The 19,351-nt window shown below is 43.0% G+C and overlaps 1 protein-coding gene across 2 annotated transcripts in view; it reads right to left on the reverse strand.

The window, feature by feature from the left end:
* Positions 1 to 19,351, reverse strand: part of CCDC3 (coiled-coil domain containing 3) — a 40,164-nt gene that overhangs the window by 14,970 nt on the left and 5,843 nt on the right. Inside the window, exon 3 of one of the 2 annotated variants that reach the window (XM_085551557.1) lies at positions 3,834 to 3,951. The exons of the other annotated variant lie outside the window; for it this stretch is intronic. Within the exon in view, the coding sequence (XP_085407683.1) occupies positions 3,865 to 3,951 (87 nt within the window). The 3' untranslated portion in view covers positions 3,834 to 3,864. The remainder of the gene's footprint in view (positions 1 to 3,833; positions 3,952 to 19,351) is intronic. 2 annotated transcript variants of the gene reach the window in all.

Consider the following 19,351-nt stretch of genomic DNA (forward strand, 5'->3'; position numbering starts at 1 on the left):
AATCTGCATCTCTGAGTGTCGCAGATTAAGGCATGTAAATCCACATTATACAAGAAGAGGAAAGTTCCCGGTGTGTGAATGTTTGGGTCAGATGGGTTAGTGGCATCCACGGGATCTGTGTGTGTGTTGTATCACATTTGTGATAGATGAGAGGAATTGTCAGAGATGGGAAGATCACGGATCCTAATCAAAATGGGGACACTTTTGGAAATCTCCACACAAGTCTCATTTGCCAAGAGTTTGCTCTATTTGTCTTATTTGAAGACAAGTGTAATCTTGTTAAATATGCTGATACTATTATCTGCTGAAGAGAGAAGAATGAGATGTAGATGATCACATATAGGGCTGTGCTCTCAGAGGTTTATAACACTGAACAGAGGGATCCACGTGGCATTAAATAATGATTATTCTATGTTTCTGCCTGTCTTGCAGGCAAGGATATACCTGGTCAAGTGAATGAAAGTGGAGCGGTGTTCTACACGTGCCTGCTAAATTACAAAGGACAAAAAGCATTTATTTCCCTGTAAAAACACCCACTAGGAGCCATGTGTTTGTTGGCTAAGAGCTGTCAGATAATTATCTGTCATCTAGATGGGACAACTGTGTCCTCTGCTAAGTGTGTGGTCACTGACACATTGGCAGTGGAAGGGCATAGGCATGTCCATGCTTCTTCTTGGCTCCAGATGTACCTGGTAGAGGATGCATGCAGATGGTTGGGTGCTAAAGTCCCAAGACCAAAATTTTCAAGCATGACCAAAGGAACAACTTCCAGTAATCATTCTCATTAGGATATGGATGAATAAACTAACCGTCCTTTAGTCCATGTTGATCAACAGGGACAAAACAGGTGCAAGCACCTGGGCACTAACACGCCAATGGTCCCACCTCTTCTGTATTAACGTGCCAACAAAACATCAGAAAAGCAAGCTGACAAATACAGAGGGGATTTTTATAGAAAGGACAGGAAATATTTATTATCATTCATTGGCTGTGGCAGAAATTTGAGCTTGTGTGGGAGAGTATAACAAGAACTGAGCACTGTAGGGGTTGTTGAGACCCTTTCCTGCAAGTATCTGAGGCCTCTTTCCATCAATTAGATGTGATTTAGGCATAATACATGCAAACTGCAAACTGCAGCACAAGCTCATCTGGAAAGACTGGATAACAAATGCGTTTAATCTGATTCCAACACACACAGATCTCCCAGTTCTGCCTTGGTCTGTTTAATGCTGTTAATAAACACATTATTGTGCTGATATTCAGCACCTACAGTTCTAATGACAGCCGATGTTATTGAAAGATAACACAAACGGGTTATCTACTCCGCTCACTCAGTATATCTGTAAGCCATTTTAAGTGAAGAAGCACAATAATAGTAACTTTTTTTTCTTAATTGCATGATTTCAAGTCTTTTTCCTTCCATCCACTCCCCACCCAGAGATCCTGCTACTTACTAACACATCTTTATTTAATCTTTTCCTAAAATAACCTTCTTCCACTGAGAAATTTGCAAGTGTTTGGGGAGGGGAGGTGTTGTTTGCTGTTGTATTGGAAGAAGAGAAGGGAAATTATTTCCTGGCTGAGATTTATGTGTCAAGTTTTAGCTTGCAGCCAGACGTTTTAGCCAAGTTATAAAATCTGAAGATAATTCCAGCTCTCCTCCTCACTGACATTTAAGAAGTAATTCCTGGTATGTGTCAAAATAAAAGAAGGCTTTGCACTGTGGAGACTTTCAATAGAAATGAGACCTACCTTTGCCTAGAAGCAAAGGGCAGGAAAAGATGTCACTCTAGAAAGAGCTGTTCATCAGAAGGAAGGAGCTCAACTAACTTACTAAAAACTGGTTAATACATTGTCAAACCCATGAGCAAGAGAGAGAAAGCACACAACTCTTGCACTTGTCAGTGGATAAAATGAAGATGGGCTTGGTTGAGTCATCAAAATCATTGGAAACTTCCATAAATACCATAAGGATGCTCTTGATCTGCTGAGAATATACAGATCATCTCTGGAAGGTGTTTTGATCCTTCAGGTAAAAGGATCCATGAGTCATGGGCACTGCTGTGCTCCTCCTTCCTTTCTGTCACATTTGCCACATCAGACCAGGCCAGATCATGCTGGGAAGTGAAGTGACCAGAGCAGTCGCCAATGGACTGTCTCAGAAGGAATAGCACAGAGGCTGCAGAGATGAGTAACCACATCTACTTCAGTTGAACCCACTGAGAAGGGGTTAAGACTGTTGGCTATATCCATGCTAGTAAGCTGGAGCAAAGCTCCAGTAAGCTGGGAAAGCTTCATTAAAGAGTAGCCCTCACAATCAATGCAGCACAGTGCAGCAGCTGCTTTCTTGACTCCTGTCCTTCCCCATGGGCCCAATCCAACCTCTCAAGGTCTCAGAGCTGGGCTCAGATGCAGATGGGAGGTGGTGATGAATGTGCAACCACTCCAACCCACACAGCTCTGGGGTTGTGTAATCCAATTGTAACACAGAAATAGAAGCTGGCATCTTCCCAAAGAGCCAACTACTACAGGAGCTTGCTGAGTTTCTCTTACTTTCACTGAAAAGCTCAAGCAAAGAAGACGGCTGGCTGGGCTCTGAAATAACCTCCCATAATTTCCCTCTACTCCCCAGCCTGCAAATCTTTACAGTGCTGACATATACACTCTCCCAAACTCCCACATTTTTTTAAGAACAGTTGAACCAAATGCTGGGAGAAAGCAAATCTTGTGAAGCCACCTTGGCTGTATTTTAATGCCTTCTGGAAAGATCCTAATGCAAGACAGACGTTCACGATATGTTTGCACTTGTAACTAAGCACTGGCTACACTCGAGCTTGGCTTTAACAAGCTTTCCCCAAAATACCACACATGAAATACAGGCAAAGAGACAAGGATGTTGGTTTCAGAGTTACGTGTGACAGAAGGCAGATGTCTAGAAGCTAGAAGTGAGTAGAAGTAGATATGAGGATTTCCATACTCGCTCCCATCTCTGTTATCTACTGTCCACACCTAAAAGCCTGTTTAGAGTTCAGTTAGATCAGAATTAATGCTCTGCTGTAGACTCAAGGCAATGAGTCCAGGGCTTTGACAACATGACCAGATAAGAATTTGGACAAGGTGACAGAAAGATGAAATTAACATGATAGTGAACAAATAAACTGCCATTAGTCCAACAGCCACATGACAACTTACATCTACCTTTTGAAGTCAGTTGCATTATTGTTGGATAGGTGAAAGCTCACGCCTTAGGTCATTTATTTGAATACTCAAATTGAGTAAAGACTGTTGAAAATGCAGGCCACAACCCTGTACAACATTTTGATTGCTGAAGAAAAGTTTCCCAGACATTTCAAAGCTTCGTATTCAAAGGCCTTTTCAGACTCTTAAAATAAAACTGATGCATTTGTAACAAAAGTCAAGAAACAAGAAAATTACAGGGATAACCCAAAATGAACACTACTTGATTCAGTTTCTGAGCTGAACTCAAAAGTCCAGTCTCATTCTTTGGTTTGCAGCCTGACTTGTGCCCCTTTGACTGGACAAATCCAAACCCACATCTACTCCAGACATTAAATGATTAAAGAAAAGCTCATAGAGCAGTGTTTCACCTTTACTGCTTTATCTTACCAAAGTATAACAATACCCTAAGCTAATAAAGCCACTTTTAACCAAAAATTTGGACAATGGCTTTAGATTTCAAAATCATAGATTACTTTATTTTGATATTGTGAGTCACAGCTCACAAGGTCTACACAGAATCATGTAGGAGAAGAGGAAAACTGAGAGATCCCTTAAATGAAAAGATGGGTAAATATCCTCCTGTATCAACTCACCTGGATGTTAAATAGCAACAGTAATGATAAATCAGCAGTTCTGATCTGAGTTTTGAATCATGGGCTGTGGATGGAGCACAGTGAATGCAAATGCAGTTTGCTTGGACTTCAGAATTCCCTGTTAGGAAACAATGAAGTTACAGTAAGGGCCACAACAAAGCATGTCTGTAGGAACTGCAGCTGGGCACTCAGTCTTCAGTGTGTGTATGTTACACATTAAAACCCCTCTAGGCACAAATAATTCACACACAGCATCTGCAAGGCCTGCAAGAGTGCAGGAGAAAAGGAATACAGATGGAAGAAAGCCACTGCTCAGCTCTAACAAATTACAATCAATTCCCTGTTACAGATTTTCCATGTCACTAAGGACAATGTGGTGTTATGGGGCACTTTCACTCCTCATCATCAGCAGTAAAACCTTCCCAAAGGCTACCTCAAAAATCCCTCCCTGGATTACTGTGAGAAGCCTAAAAACTCCCCTCAGCAGCTGTGAGCAGATGTTCCTCCAACATCCCTTCTGACAGCTGCTCTACACCTCTGAGAGTGAGGCCACGCCAGCAGGACCCGAGTGATGCATGGCCACATCCCTGTCTGGTGGCAGGTCAGCAACATGCCACAGACCTCCGGCTCCTTTCTGCTCCTCTTTTTAACTTCACAGTGCTAGTTGAGTGGAAGCAGTTTTCTGGATGCTTTCCCATTTCCTTAATACTTCAACAAACAGTACTAAGAGCATGGAAAGGCTCAGCGTGCATGTTTAAGGAAACCCAGTCTTGACAAGTACTACTTGGCCATCACTACTGTGATGGAGATGTACTGGCCTTTGCTTTTCCCCTGTTTTTAAAGCTGCTGTACAGAGTGCTTTATTGCATTTGATGGGAAGCTTTAAAAGGCTTCTGTTCTGAAGTGGTTTTAGAAGGCAGCCTCCATACAGCAATGCTTTTCCTCACTCTGACTCTTCAGCTATTGTTGAGCATAGTAAAACTGTGCAACAGGCAATTTTCAGTCTTGCTTCCAGGGCTGCTTCTTGTTCATTCCTGTGGTTGGATTTCCTTGCTAAAGATCATAGCTGTACCAGGTTTCCCATGTCTGAAATGGACGAAAATCATTAAGGATGGGCTTTGCAGCAAGAATACTGAATGCTCCATCACATCATGCATGGCTCCAAAAAACACACTTTATGTTAACCAGTCTAGAAAATATCTGAGAAATAATATATGAAAGGTTAGGTCCAGTGTGGCCCAAGAAGAGATTTGGACTGGATATGAGGAAAAGGTTTTGTATGCTAAGAGTAGTGAAACAACAGAACAGGTTGTTTAGAGAGGTACTGGATGCCCCATCCTTGGATACACTCAAGGTCAGGCTGGATGGAGATCTGAGCACCTGATGTAGCTGTGTTGTCCCTCCTCATTGCAGGAGAGTTGGACCAGAAGACCTTTAAAGGTCTCTTCCAACTCTAGTGATACCAAGATTCTACAATACTAGGAGCAACAAAAATCAATCTTGATCAGAGCAGATTAGCTTATACAGTTGAATCTTTGATCTGATTTCCTGCACAAAGTTGTCCAAAGACATCACTTATGCTCACTGAATGACCTCAGCAAGTACATATCTTTCCTAGAAAAAAGATCCAACCCCCTTTTCACTGGTGGGGAATTCATCATGACCTCTGGCAAAGTAAAGGAAAGATTAATGATTTACTTGGGTTTAAAAAATGCTTTCAAGTTGGGTTACATATACATATATTGCTACCAATTTCCAGTTGCAGATCCAAAAAAACAAAAAAGGAGAGAGATCTAAAGCAGAACACTTCTGGTTTGATTTCTGAGTCAGGAAATCCTCTCTGTAATTGCAGTCTGCCAGGTAAGTCCTATACTCCCACCCACACTACATCCAGGTGTTTAAGGAGGTGCTGCTTTCCTTTCCAGAGAATTGTGGTGGCCTCCAGCAATCCCTAATTAGCACCTTGCTGATCCACGAAGCACTGAATACCACTCGCTTCTCTATCACTCGACTCTGTAACCAATAATTACATATTTGTCAGGCTGCCAAGATGCTCACACACACCTGCACACTGCCCACACGGTCCTTACAGAGAGATTTATAATAATTAATTGTAACATTCCTATCACAAATCTCTTATCCTGCTTCCAGCAGAGGCATGCAAGTCTGACGACAGGCATGTCTGACTTCCCCCGCTTGTTTACCGAGTTCAAGTCAGTTAAGACTGTCTTCCCTCTGTATCCTTTGATGCTTTAATTCATTATTAGTTTTTTTCTCTTGACATCTAAATTTACATCTGGGTGAGGAATGGTGCTTTTAATTCTTCTTCTTCTGTTTTCTTCTAGTTATTTGCTCATGTCTTCCTGACTAGTCTAGACAGCCCTACCACTTGCAATTTTCCCAAGATGGATGCTTGCCAAATTGCACGTCTCTCCTCCCACAGAAATTGGGCCCAGTTTCACAAAACCAAACCTCTTCCCACAGCTCACCATTTCCCCAGCTAGCTGTTGTCTTCCAGAGCTGAAGGGGTGAGAACTGAAGGCTTTGTAAGGCATTCATCACCTCCTGGACCCTTCCCACTTCCCAAAGGTATACAATGGCCATGCAGCATCCCACCAAGCTACATCCCTCATGCTGGTGTTCCTGTTCCCTCTCTACTTTATGCTCACCACGGAACATCCCAAGTTGCTAATGCAGATGAGTACTGCTGTAGTGCTCTTCTTGTTGGTCATGATGCTGCCCTTCTTTGCTAAAGCAGAAGGCTTTGTTCAAATCTGTCTTCTCCCTGATTTGTTTCTAATCTGTTTTGCATGTTCTTCTTTTTCTTCTTCTTCTTTTTTTTCCATACAATATTCTGTTTTTACGTTCTTCTCAGTTTTCACTTTCTCTTGCAGGTTGCTGGCACTGTTGACATCCATCTGCATTTAATCTTTTTGGGGTTAAGTCTTACACACAAATATTTGCTTTCCCTGTTGGCACTTTCAGCAGTCTAAGCAAAACTTTGAAATTTCCCTGTGGCAATAGCTGTGGGAGGTCCCAGACAGTGAGAGAAGGGGCTTCATTCCCTCATTCCTCATATACTTGCATCTCATAGCATTTGTGGTAGTTGATTCCCATCCAGGATAGGGCAGAAACCACCTCCTTTGAGGCTTAGCCATCAATACGGTCTGCAACTTTGAATCCTGCACTATGGGAGGATTACAGGACAGAGACCTACACACTCATAAGCTCCATGGAGAGAGTAAATAGACTGACAGTATCTTCCATCAGAAGATCTGGGTATAGCAGATGGCATAGTATGGAGCATTCTCAAATCAAACAGGAAGTGATGATTCTCAATGAGACCGGACAACTTAAGGAAAGATAATGCCACTAAAATCAACTACACACAAAACACACCACCACCAACAACAAAACATATATATAAATTAATTCACAACAGAGTTATTGAACTGAAAACATTGGAGGTCAGGAGATCATCAGGAGGAACCAGCATATCTCATTGCCTCCTTTGTACAGTCTTCCCTGGATACCTGTTTTAGCTGTTTGTTGGGTTTCCTTGTGGAAGCAAACAGGTGTGGACCATCTTTCTTTACATATGGAAAGAATGAATGGTTACAACTGGCTCACTTCAGCTCTTTCACAGCTAAGCAGTTGCCAAAGAAAGTTTCTGCTCTGAAGCTCAGCTTTGCCTGATAGCAAGACATTACACATAGATGTATTTACCCTCTGTGTGCCCAGTGATGTAGACAACAAGATTTTCACACTGTGCTTCTTTTTGATCCACAAAATTTGTGTCCTTCCTCTTTTCTTCCTTTATCTTTTCCATCAATAGGAAATAGTTCATAGCCATCTTTAGAAGGCAGGTCCAGGAACAGAACTATGAGTACAGGTCCTATGGCCATTCTGGAAACATACGGCCGGCAAAGAGGCCTTCATTCTGATCCAGTACAACCATTCTCATTTTATTACTAATAAGATGGGATAGCTGTAATACATAGAATCATAGAATAGCTTGAGTTGGAGGGACATTAAATACCACACAGTTCCAACCCCTTGCCATGGGCAGGGCTGCCACACACCAAATCAAGCTGATGCCCTCAGAGAGGACCGAATGCTAACAGTTGGCTGTTAATGTTTAATATCCTCCAAACTTCCTTTTGAGAGAAACATTTGAGGAAAGTTTAAAGAAATTTTATTCACTGTTGAAAAAAATAATAATAAATTTCACCTCAAGTGTGATAAGAACAGCTATCAGTTGTTGGAAGCCAAAAAGAGGAATGTCACCTTCCTTCTCATGGCTGGGGAGAAACCACCCTGCAGCAGGTGCCAGAATGGCACTCCTGCCACCTTAGAGATGCCTTGAGTTAAACAACTAAATGACCCAACAGAGCATGTGAAAGCCCTCGCAGCTTACTGAAGTCACTGTTTGCTAACACTGGAGCAAAACCATCTTGTTTACTGCTGTAGTTCCATCTGTAAGCATTTATGAATCTGAAATCACAAAGCTTGAGTCATTTTGATTTATTAATGGCGCAGTACCATGCTGATTGCTGCTGTGTCTGACTGCTATCCCATTAACAGAGTGATAAACGAGGTCCCAAACACAGCATTTCATCTCCAGAAGGTCTCATTTGGGTTCCCCTGGAAATGAATCATATGAAGGAGAAGTGAACATGAAGATACGGCTGGTCTCCTCTGGGTCCCAGTACTGTTGGCAGGGAAAGATGCCCCTCAGGAAAATCACCACCTACTTGACCACCCAAAAATGGGCCAGTGTTCACTTCCTACCCTGCCAACAAGTACCCAGGCTCACAGGTCTCCTGCAAGACCTCCAAAGAAGTCAACTTTCCTTCACAACCCTTGGCACAGAAAAACGGATGTTCAAGCATCCCATTAACTTATACTACCACTTTAGTGGCTTCGTAGGAACTTCTACATGATGCCTCCTGCTCACATTGGACTTCAATTGATGAGGTTTCTGAAGGTTGGGGTTATTTAACAGGTATGATGATAATCTGTGTAAAACTGTGCGTTTTCCACTTCATTGGCTCACCAGGTACAAATTCCTCTTGACTAGAACAACACTTATACTCCTATAAAGCTAAAACTCTAAGACTTTCTTCAGGGATGCTTTTCATTCACATATTTATCTTCTTGCTGAGATGTTTTTTGCACAATTACTTTGACCCTTCAAACCTTTTTTCCAAATCTTTTTGAAATAAGAAGAGAAAAAATTGTAGTCTTTTACTCCAGTTCACAACCTGCAGAGTTGGATTCAGCTCCAGGTTAGACAACCGACTCTATGGAGATAACCCAGTAGCCTATATAGAGGCGCCTGCTCTCCTTTCAGTCCCTGTCCACCATCTGCTGCTTCACTTTCCATGGAAGCAGGACAGGGCCTCAAACTACTTCTGATGGTACAAAATACAGGAGATATGGCAATTCAATGAGTTGCTTCACTTGTATGTAATTTAATTGCTACGTCAGCTTTTAAAACCAAAACAGCACAAAACTCCCACTCCTTTTGTAGTCTAAACTTGCATTCTCTGCGTTTTCCTCATAAGGCAACTATTTTGCACTAATTCAGGGCTTCCAATATTGGAACATTTGTCAAAAGAATTTCTGTACTCCACTCTGTTGGCTTCAGAACTTTAGAGAACTGTATGGAGTGAAATTCAGCCTTTCTTCCCATTTTGCAAGCAATATTGAAGAGGACAAGCTAATGCCTTTCAAACACTACTCAATGCATATAAATATGTATATATATATCAACCACAAAGCCAATCCCAAGCCAAAATATTTATGCATAAAATATGTGGAAAAAAATATGTTTAAAATCCCATCAAGAATATATATTAGAAGATCAAATAGAAAAAGCCCTAAAATCAGTGCTGAAATAATTCAAAAAGCCTAATGAAAAAGGTTGTCTTACACGGTACTAACAATGCTACCTGGATTAGAAAGCTTATTGTGGTTGTTACTGCCAGCTTTGGGGTCTAAGGTATTCTGTGATTAGAGATATAGTTTCCTTTTGATAAAGTTCTGTTAACATGTGTTTTCATTTCTTTTTTTTCTCTCCTCGCACCATCTTGAAAAAAATTCTTTTTTTTTTCTCTGTAAATAGAACTATTTACACATTTTGCACCATTTCCTAAATCAGTCTGTAATTGACAGCAAGCTTATAAAACAAGAAGACTAGGGGCTTTGGAATTTCAAAACACATGGAATTGCTTTAAAACAATTTAGAAAATTGGATTTAAATCCACAAACTAAAAGTCGATGTCTTACAAGCACTCAAGAATTCTTATCCAAAAGCATCTTAAGCTAGAAGATAAAGAATCCAATAGGCATCATAAGCTCTGAGCAAATTCAAGCCACCTGCTCCACACAGCATTGCGCAAAGGAGGACCCTGGGCTGGCTGCAGTGCTTGCCTCAAGCTCTGGCCTTTACTTGAATCCACTGAATCTAAGCCCAGAATGTCTGTATGAAGGAAAAGCACATGGTGAGACAGACCCACAGTCATGATTAGGGTACTGTAGAATAAATGCTGCAGGAACACACCAGTCCCTTTTAGATCACATTAAGACCAATCACTGCTCTAGACAAGAAGTTAGAGATGCCACATGCAGCTGACAATGCAAGCACAACTTGGGTCAAAGAAAGAACTGGAGGAGTGATTCCCTTAGCCCTGCAGAAATCATTAGTCACTGATAAATACTCAGACTGGTTTTGGAAGCATTCAAACCAAGCCTACCTCCCTAGACTACTAGACTACCTCCCTATCTACACAGGACGGTCCAGTGGCTCTGGCACTAAAGATCTGGATCTCAGTCCCAGAATCAATCTTTAGTTCTAGGAGAGAGCCATCAGCTGCTTACTATAAGGGAAGTGGAAACCTTTCTACTGCTGCTATATGAACTGCCCATGTTGTCCCCAGGCTGACACTGCAGAAGGTGAGGTTCGGGTGAACAGTAAATCCCCAGAATCTGTAGATGAGGGAAAAAAGATGCTGCCCCCTGTCAGATACTGCGGTGCTTCAATATCCACAGCCCCTGCATGGGGTACAGACCAAGCCTGGACACTACCAATGGTATGTTAATGTTTAAAGCTACATGTGGGATTAGGAGCAGGTTAGAGTACATGATTCGCCCTGGGCAAGCCTGAGATTACTCCATTTCAAAACAGAGGAAATGCTGTAAATACCACAGCAAATGTAATTACCAGAATGTGATAAACACCACTTTGTTAGCAGCAACCATGGGAGGCTTCTCCTGTTTCAGATGATTCTGACAGTGAGCAGAAAGCAAATTCGAGGTCAATCCTGATGTCTGGATACAGAACCAGGTAGGAATGGCTCTGCTTTGGGCTTCTTTTTAATTAGCTCCAGTACGTGTTTAGTCCCAGGCGCTGATGTTGTGATAGAAGGATCCCACTCCTTCTCATTCTCAATGTCATTAAAGTGATTTGGGAGCAGCAACCGCCCGTAAGAAGCAGCTCCTGATTGCCACTGATTTGGAAGCATTGGGATATTTCACATCAATATCTCAGCTGCCCATATAGACATAAGTTAAATATTTGGATTTTGTCACTGAATGTGTTTTTGAGCCATTTCTATTGCAGCAGGAAAGATTTGAGCGTAAAACACTATTTCCTGGATACGTTTAATCAAAGTTCTTCACTTTTGGGAAAGGAACCAAGAATCACATTTGCTCCCTGTCCTTTGAAACTGAGATTTAGGAAAACACCGGCTCAATTAAGATTTTAATGGGCAGATCGTGAAGGGGCAAATCTCTGAACCCAAAACATGCTGCTGCCCTAAAACATATATAAGGCAGAAAAACAACTGCTGATGGCAGCAACAACTCTTCCATGGGGCATTATTAAAGCTGTTTCCAATCCACATCACTACCTTATCCCAAAGCTCTGTCATGCCCCATGCAATAGATAATCCTCCAGAGGCAGGAAGACTATGGAGAGTCTCTTCTGACTAACAGACTTACTGCAACCTCCCAGCTTGAATCAAAGCATGTAAATAATGGAGATTTCACCACATTGGTTGGCTACACATTTCAGTACATTATATCCTCATTTCCTACCTCTATGCTTGTTTTCTTTCTCTTATTTATACCCATTATTTTTTCTTTGTCTCTACTTACAGCTATCACTCCAATACAGACACATGCAGACCAAGAACAATCCACCTGCATCCTTCCTACTGATAAACCATGTACATGGAGATTCTCAGCTTAGAGCACTGTTTGTAGGCCAGGAATAAACTTGTAGCATTTCTTATCCATTCAAGAGCACAGGCTGGTGTCCAACACAGCTCTCCCGTGGAGCTCATCATTCCTCCCCTTAGAATCACAGAATCATAAAAACTCATTAAGTTTGGAAAACTCATTAAGTTTGGAAAAGACCAATAAGATCACCCAGTCCAATTATCAACCACCATGCCCACTAAACCATGTCCCTCAGTGTCACATTTACACTTTCTTTGAACACCTCCAGGTATGGTGACTCCACCACCTCGCTGGGCAGCCTGTGTCAATACCTCACCACTTTTTCTGGGAAGAAATTTTCCTAATATCTAACTTGAACCTCCCCTGGCACAACTTAAGGTCATTACTTCTTGTCCTATCGCCATTTCCCAAGGGAAGAGGCCCACCTTGCCAAAGCCTCCCTTCAGGCAGTTGTAGCGAGCAATAAGGTCTCTCCTGAGCCTCCTCTTCTCCAGACCAAACAATCCCAGTTCTCTCAGCAGCTCCCCATAAGACTTGTGCTCTAGACCATTCACAGCTTTGTTGCCCTTCTCTGGACATGCACCAGGGCCTCAGTGTCACTTCCACAATCCTACACAATGCTTTTATGTGGAAAGAGCTTTCCTGCTCCACAACAAAACAGAAGATATTGAGTAGATGTGGCTGTTATGTTCATGCTTCAGAGACTCTGAAACAAAACTTTTCCCCATGCAATGGAAATGGGGACTTACATCATCTCACTTTCTATTTGTGTCCTCAGCCAGCATCAGCACAAGCTGTTCTTCTACTCTGACTTTCCTTTCTCTCTCTCCCCAACTACCATCCAGTTATGCAACTGAGTTTTTTCCACAATATATATATATAATCAAGAACATCCAGGAGAACATAATTGTGCTTTGTAAAGTCTCTGGAAAGACCGAAAGCAAGACAAACAAGTGAACGTGCTCTGAAACAGGTTTGCAGTGAAGATGAATGGAGGTGACAAACACATTGCATTTTGAGGCAATAAAGAAAACATGTGCCATCATCATCCAACAGCATATTTTGGCTTGAATAAGTAGTCAAACCCCAGGTGCTCACATGTCACACATCTGAACACATGTCCCCAAGGATAGGATAAGACATGGATAGGCAAAGGGAAGGGCACAGGAGATAGAAAAATTAGTTAACAGATTACAGACAATCATTTCTAATCTCCTTGGAGATAAATCCTAGTTCCTTGAACTAGGGAACACAGCCTCGCTTCTACCATCCTCAGAATGAGATAGCCCTCCCTCTGCTCTTTTCACATTACACAGCGTCATGGAAAATTGCTTCTCTCACAGTAAGTTTTTTTTCCTATTGGACTTCATTTTACAGATAACTGGACAGCAGTTGTAGCGGTATCGTTCCAAAAAAAACCTCTAATTGTGGCAGTGAAAGGAGGTAGCCACTGTGTCAGCTGCCAGAAGCACCTGCAACAATTCTGGCAGTAACCAGCTGCAATTGGCCATGCCAAAACCCTATTCTCCCAGTGCCCTGAAAATGGTTTGCATTGGCTCTGTGTTCCAGGCTGGCAGCAAAGCTAAACCTGCAACCACGTGGCTGCCCATGCCCAGGTTCCATGGGGCATGGACATTTCTGCAGGGAAATTTGGAAAGTCACTTGGCTGGTGGAGGCAGTATAGATATTAGAAGGCTGCATCACAGCTTCCATTAAGGACTTGAACTACTGCTGCCTCTGAGCCAACTTGGCTTCCCCTTCATGAAAATAAACATCAAAATACATGGGCTGGGAGAAAATATGTCCCTGACTGAAAGACCTCATCTCCCTTCAAGGCAGAATGGCTGATCCGGTTACAGGCAACATTATAGGCGTCCCATCTGCCAGCTGGATTTCCACAGTTGTTGTTTTTAATAAACATTTTCTCCTTTTTCTTTTCTTTTTTTTTTTTCTTTTTAATGTCACAGGTGAATGAGGAAAGGCACAAGTGGAAATAAAGTACTTCTCATTGCATACAGGGTTGACTGTGGCCAATAACTAAACCAAAGTCCGGCTCTGCTCACAGCAAGACAAGTCTTCGTACCAAGGACAGAACTTAGCCTGGGACTGCTGGTTCTGGACCCCATACATCATCCTTCCCATCTACTGAAAAAGACAAAGCATGAATCTTCACATGCAAGAACACCTAACACATCTACAGACTTACAGATTAGAGAGAGTCTCCCATATTTGGGTTGAACAACAGCTTGGGAGCATCCATCATTCGCTGTGTCTGCTCCTGGCCCAGAAAACCTTCCAGATATTCACTATGAATACAGTCCTCAGAATGGCCAGCCCAGATTGTGACCTAGGAGATGTCTCTTCAAACTTTCCACTGCCTTCCACAGGTATCTGCCTCTACCAGACTTCATGCTAACACAGAGGGAACATGACCAGGCTGACAAACATCCCACATCTCCAATCTGCCCTGAGACCATAATGTTGACATCTCACTTGTGCCACACTCTGTGGATTTGGCCCCATCCGGTTTGCTGCATCTTTCTTATACTACTGGGAAACATATTGCTTCTGCTCTTGGCTATGAGTAAGAGCCCGGGTGCTTGCAAAAAAAATCTTTATACAGCTGAGCAAACACTGAAGGAGAAGCCAGACCAAGAGATGAAATGATCTGCTGTGGTTGGGGTCAGATGCCTGCTCATGTACAGAAGTAGGTAGCCTCATGCCATGAAATCCAGATTAATTTAATGCATTTGGCAGAACTTATTGAAAATGTGGCTCTGTATAATTAAAAGCAGCCTGAAGCCATGTGGGTCTCCGCTCATCACTAGTTCCTGGAAGGATTGCCTTCAGAGGCAGCAGCCATGCACACATACTCATGGCTGCCCAGGCATTTCCTCGCCTGGCAGGCTGGAAGCAGGATAATTTTGAGGATATCATGTACCTCAATGTGCATAGTCAGAGCAGGCTGTGCTCTGCAGCAATCTACATCCACTGATGGTGAGCACTATGGTCCAGATTTCTCCACCAGTTGGTGGAACACTGATATATTCTCACCTCTTCTTGCTTTGCCCTGCACCAGGCTTCCAGAGTTCAGAGGGTGGGGAAAAGCTCCCTTTTCAACCCCAAACTGAGACTAATCACAACTGATATCAAACTGAAGACTTTGTATACTGCTTCAGGTCAACCCTGCTACGTGGCACCGTATGAGAACAAATGGTAAAGCTACCTCATAATAAAGAAAAAGGGTGCCTCTATAAGGCACTCTAGTAATAGAGACATTTCCCCATTTCCCTGCTTGGAAATACTCTAAACACCTTCTGGGTGCTACAAATAAAGGAATGATCATGTGCAATGGAAACATCCCATGGATTTTGAAGTCTTCCATGGCCTTTTGTTCTCTATTTTATCAGTCTGTGTTCATGTGGGAAGACAGAAAACTGATAGGGAGTTGCTTACCACATCCCTAAGGATCTCCCATCACAGGCTGAGTGGGAAATGAGTCCATGCCATTTCCACACCAAAAGACTCCAAGGGACATTACCCAAATATATCAGCTATCTTGTGGTTTCCCTTCATCCCAGACACTTTTCAGCAGTTGTCCTTCTCATTTAATGCAGCTCACAACTATGCAAATCAAACACAGATTGTAGGGCAGGGATACTCTCCTTGGGTGGGTTATTGGAAGGAAAACAAAAGCACAGTAGAACATCATTAAAATGAGATGGAAGCAATGGGCATTCTCTGTCATGGTATTTTGCTGCTTCAACAAGCTGCAGGGAAAGAAACCTAATGTAAAAAAAAAAAAAAAGAATTTCAAACCTTTATTGGACCCTAATTTTATCTACTTTGAGGTCATTTTGCCTTGCCCTTGACACACTGGAGTTTTAAAGAGAGTATTTTCTATTTCCTTAGTCCCTCAGGATCAGGATAGGGAGGATCCTTCATGTAGCTCATGCTGCAAGAAAAATCAGAAGGCCAGTACATGGGAATTAAAGAAAACTGCCTTAACCAGCTGGACTACAGTGGGCTCCACAGAATGCACTAGAGCACAAGGATGGGTTACCCATGACTGGCACTTCCCAGGCTTCCAGTTCCTCCCCTAGAACCGAGAGCAGAGAGGAAACCACGAGAACAAACATCCAAGTCATTCTCTGGTAGCCCAAGGAGCTGTTGTGGAAGATGCTGTTTCTCCATGATTTAAGCCTTACTGGTCTTACGAAGTGTCTCTGAATGTGAGCCATGACCATCCACCCAGCTGAGGTCACCAGGACAAGGAAGAGGCTACAAGCACTGCTGCCCAAGGATGGGTTCAGGGAGTGACTCAACCCAGTGGCTCCCAATGTATTCACATGCCCTTTGTTGAAATACAAATAGCTCTGAAACTATTTCCTCCATTTCCGCAGAGGAAGAATGCCATTTAATTCAATTTATTTCTTTGTATAATAATGGGAAAGCCAATTATGCAATTACAATTGCTTTTCTTATCTGATTCCTTTTTTTAGCTGCTTCAAAGCCTTGCAGGTGTTACAGATGGTCATGAGGTGCTTGTTACAGCAGCCAAAGTGCCACTGGAGAGGAAGATGCTAAGCAGACATTTGTAGATTGGCTCCTAACTAGTTAGTTACCTTGCTTTTTATTAGGAATGCTGACAACTTCCATGAAAGCTTCATTATTACCCATAGAAATCTCTAAGGGTCTCTCCGAAATTGAGAAGGAAAATAATTCACCTAAATCAGCTGAAGTAGCAGCCGGGATGCAGGTCTGATGATTGAGAGGGGAAAAAGCAATTCATGGAGAAAGGCTCAATAAAATCTCCTCCTGCAAACTGAATAAGCCAATAAAAATGAGCCTCCCCATCAATTTGTTAACAAAACCAAGAGCTAAAACTCCTCTGAGTAATAACTAACTGCAAGCATGTTCAACACTTCTGTAGAGTTGACCCTTATACTTCCATAGACTCTCCATAAACCGGGCCTCAAGTTACCCTGATGTAATCCTTTCTATGCAGAAAAGGCAGCAAGGTCTCAATTAAGAGACTGCGCAGCCCTACAGAAAGCCATTCAGGGGGAGAAATGTGAGCTACCAGCTTTGTACTGAAATGTGAAAGCCTGCATGGGGCACTGCAAGAGGGGAAACTGCTTTCTCATCACCTCCTCTCAGCTTCAGCAAGCAGAAATCAACTCTCTGCATGCAGAAAAGTACCACTTAGCATGTAGCAAAATCTGTTACGAGAAAGAGGCATTGGCGCATTTGGATAGCAAGGAGGGTGATGATGCAATGCTGAATGCTCATATCTATCATCCAAAGAAAACTCTGAGGAATTGGATTTGATGATCCTTGAGGGTCCCTTCCAGCTTAGGATCGTAGAATCATAGAATGGCTTGCATTGGAAGAGACCTTAAAGATCTTCCAGTTCCAATACCCCTGCCACTGGCATGGTTGCCAACCACAAGATGAGACACTAGATCAGGTTGCCTAGCACCCTGTTCAACCTGGCCTTGGAACACTTGGGATATTCTATGATTCTATGACCTCTAGGACTGCTTTTGAGCAAAAAAAGAGGTCCTAAGGCTGCTCCCTAAAAGCATCAGGAGCTTTCAGCAATGCAACTCCAGTGCTACTGGCTGCACCAACCTACAGACAACAACTGGGTGTAATGCAGGGTTTAGTGAGCAGTGTCAGAGGCACTGGGGGAAGAATTGGATAGAGGTCAAGAGGACTCCAGGGCACTTCCCAAAGCCAGAATGGAGCTGGAGGTTGTGCTTCAGCCAGCACAGCACAGCCCAAAAAGTGCACATTCTTTGATGTATCCGCAGGTCTTCCCTCGGGCATCAACTTGAGGCTTGAGCACAAACACAGAGCTTTTAAGAATTTTAATCAGGTTTTTATTACTCCTTAATTGGTCCTTTCTTCAATAAAAACACCTTATTAAAGGAAACTGCTGTGACTGCAAGATTTATTTTATAGGCAACTACTGCATTTCTCCAATGGGCTGGAGAGTGGGAAGAGCAACCTAAAACCGTAACTCCAGAGGGGAAATGTAGAGTTCCTGTATCATTATATCCACCAACATCAGCTCTTAAGCTTTAAACAGAAAGGAGAGGAGTTGCAGTGATTCGTTAAGCTCCAGCTGTGGTGCAGTAGAAGCTCAGGGCTTTAGCACCAATCTTGTGGTAAACCAAAGCAAAGCAGGAGGTCTGTGAACATCTCCGAGGGGCTGAGAAAGGTCAGGATAGAGCCTAACTGAACACAAGCGTGGAGGCCAAAATGAAACTGCCTGAAGAAAGGACAGCTGAGCTACTGTTGCTCTCCAAAATGGACAGAACAAGAACCTGAGTAAATTCATCAGACTGTGGAGTTGTTGGAAAACCATGGATAGCAGCACCTGGCCCCCAGCCCAGACGGAAGGGGCTTAAAGATGCAGCTGGAAACAGCTTCCAGCAGCAGTAGCAGTCAGGACGAGGAATGTGTTATTCCCAGCAAACTGTCTGGGCTCTGGTCTCCTTTTACCATGTGCCCAGGGGCTTTCCAACAGTTGTAAGGTTTCCTGTGCTCCGTATCCCTTTACTGTGTCAGTGTGTTGAGGATTTGCTGCACATCTATTTGCTCCCCAAGCGCTGGGCAGAGCAGGAGAGAGGAGGAGAAGGAGCCAGCAGCTTTTCATTCCATGGGACGGCCCTGATGGGGCTGCAGGGAGCACTGGGAAAAAGCCTTTTGGAGTCTTGTTGCTGACAGAGCCACATGTGAAGATAACCCAAGACTCAAAGGTGGGACCCTCAGTTCCTCAAACTAGACCTTCACCTTCTGGTTTGAGGACATCAGCACCTCTGTCTCTTCCCTCAGACTTGATCCCATCACCATTAGATCTGATAAGGCAAAGCAAGGAGCGAAATGCCAACAATGCATGTTGGGAAGAGATTCCAACCCATGCTGGGAAGAGAAGGGTAATGCTAAGAAGGGGAAGCAAATTCTTAATGCGGTGGTAGCCAAGAAGCCTATCTATCTCCAACACAAGAGCACAGATGCATGGGCTGAATGGGTGCACAATCCAAACTATTTTTAACTAGTGCAGAGGAAGCTTTTACTTTTCACTGCAAAAGGAAGCAGACAATGTGGCCATCAGTTGAGCTCAGTTTATTCCCTCACAGGGTGTGTGCAAAGGTATTTAAAGCCCCCAGCTCTGGCTGTAATTCCCTTTAATCTGCTCGCAGCTGTGTGGGGTCAAGGAGCACGACAGCTGAGATGCACTTTTGATCCATGTGCTCTAGGTTCTG

Source organism: Coturnix japonica, chromosome 1 (genome assembly GCF_054131305.1).
Source record: "Coturnix japonica strain WE chromosome 1, WE-NBRP24, whole genome shotgun sequence".
NCBI classification, from domain to species: Eukaryota; Metazoa; Chordata; class Aves; order Galliformes; family Phasianidae; genus Coturnix; species Coturnix japonica.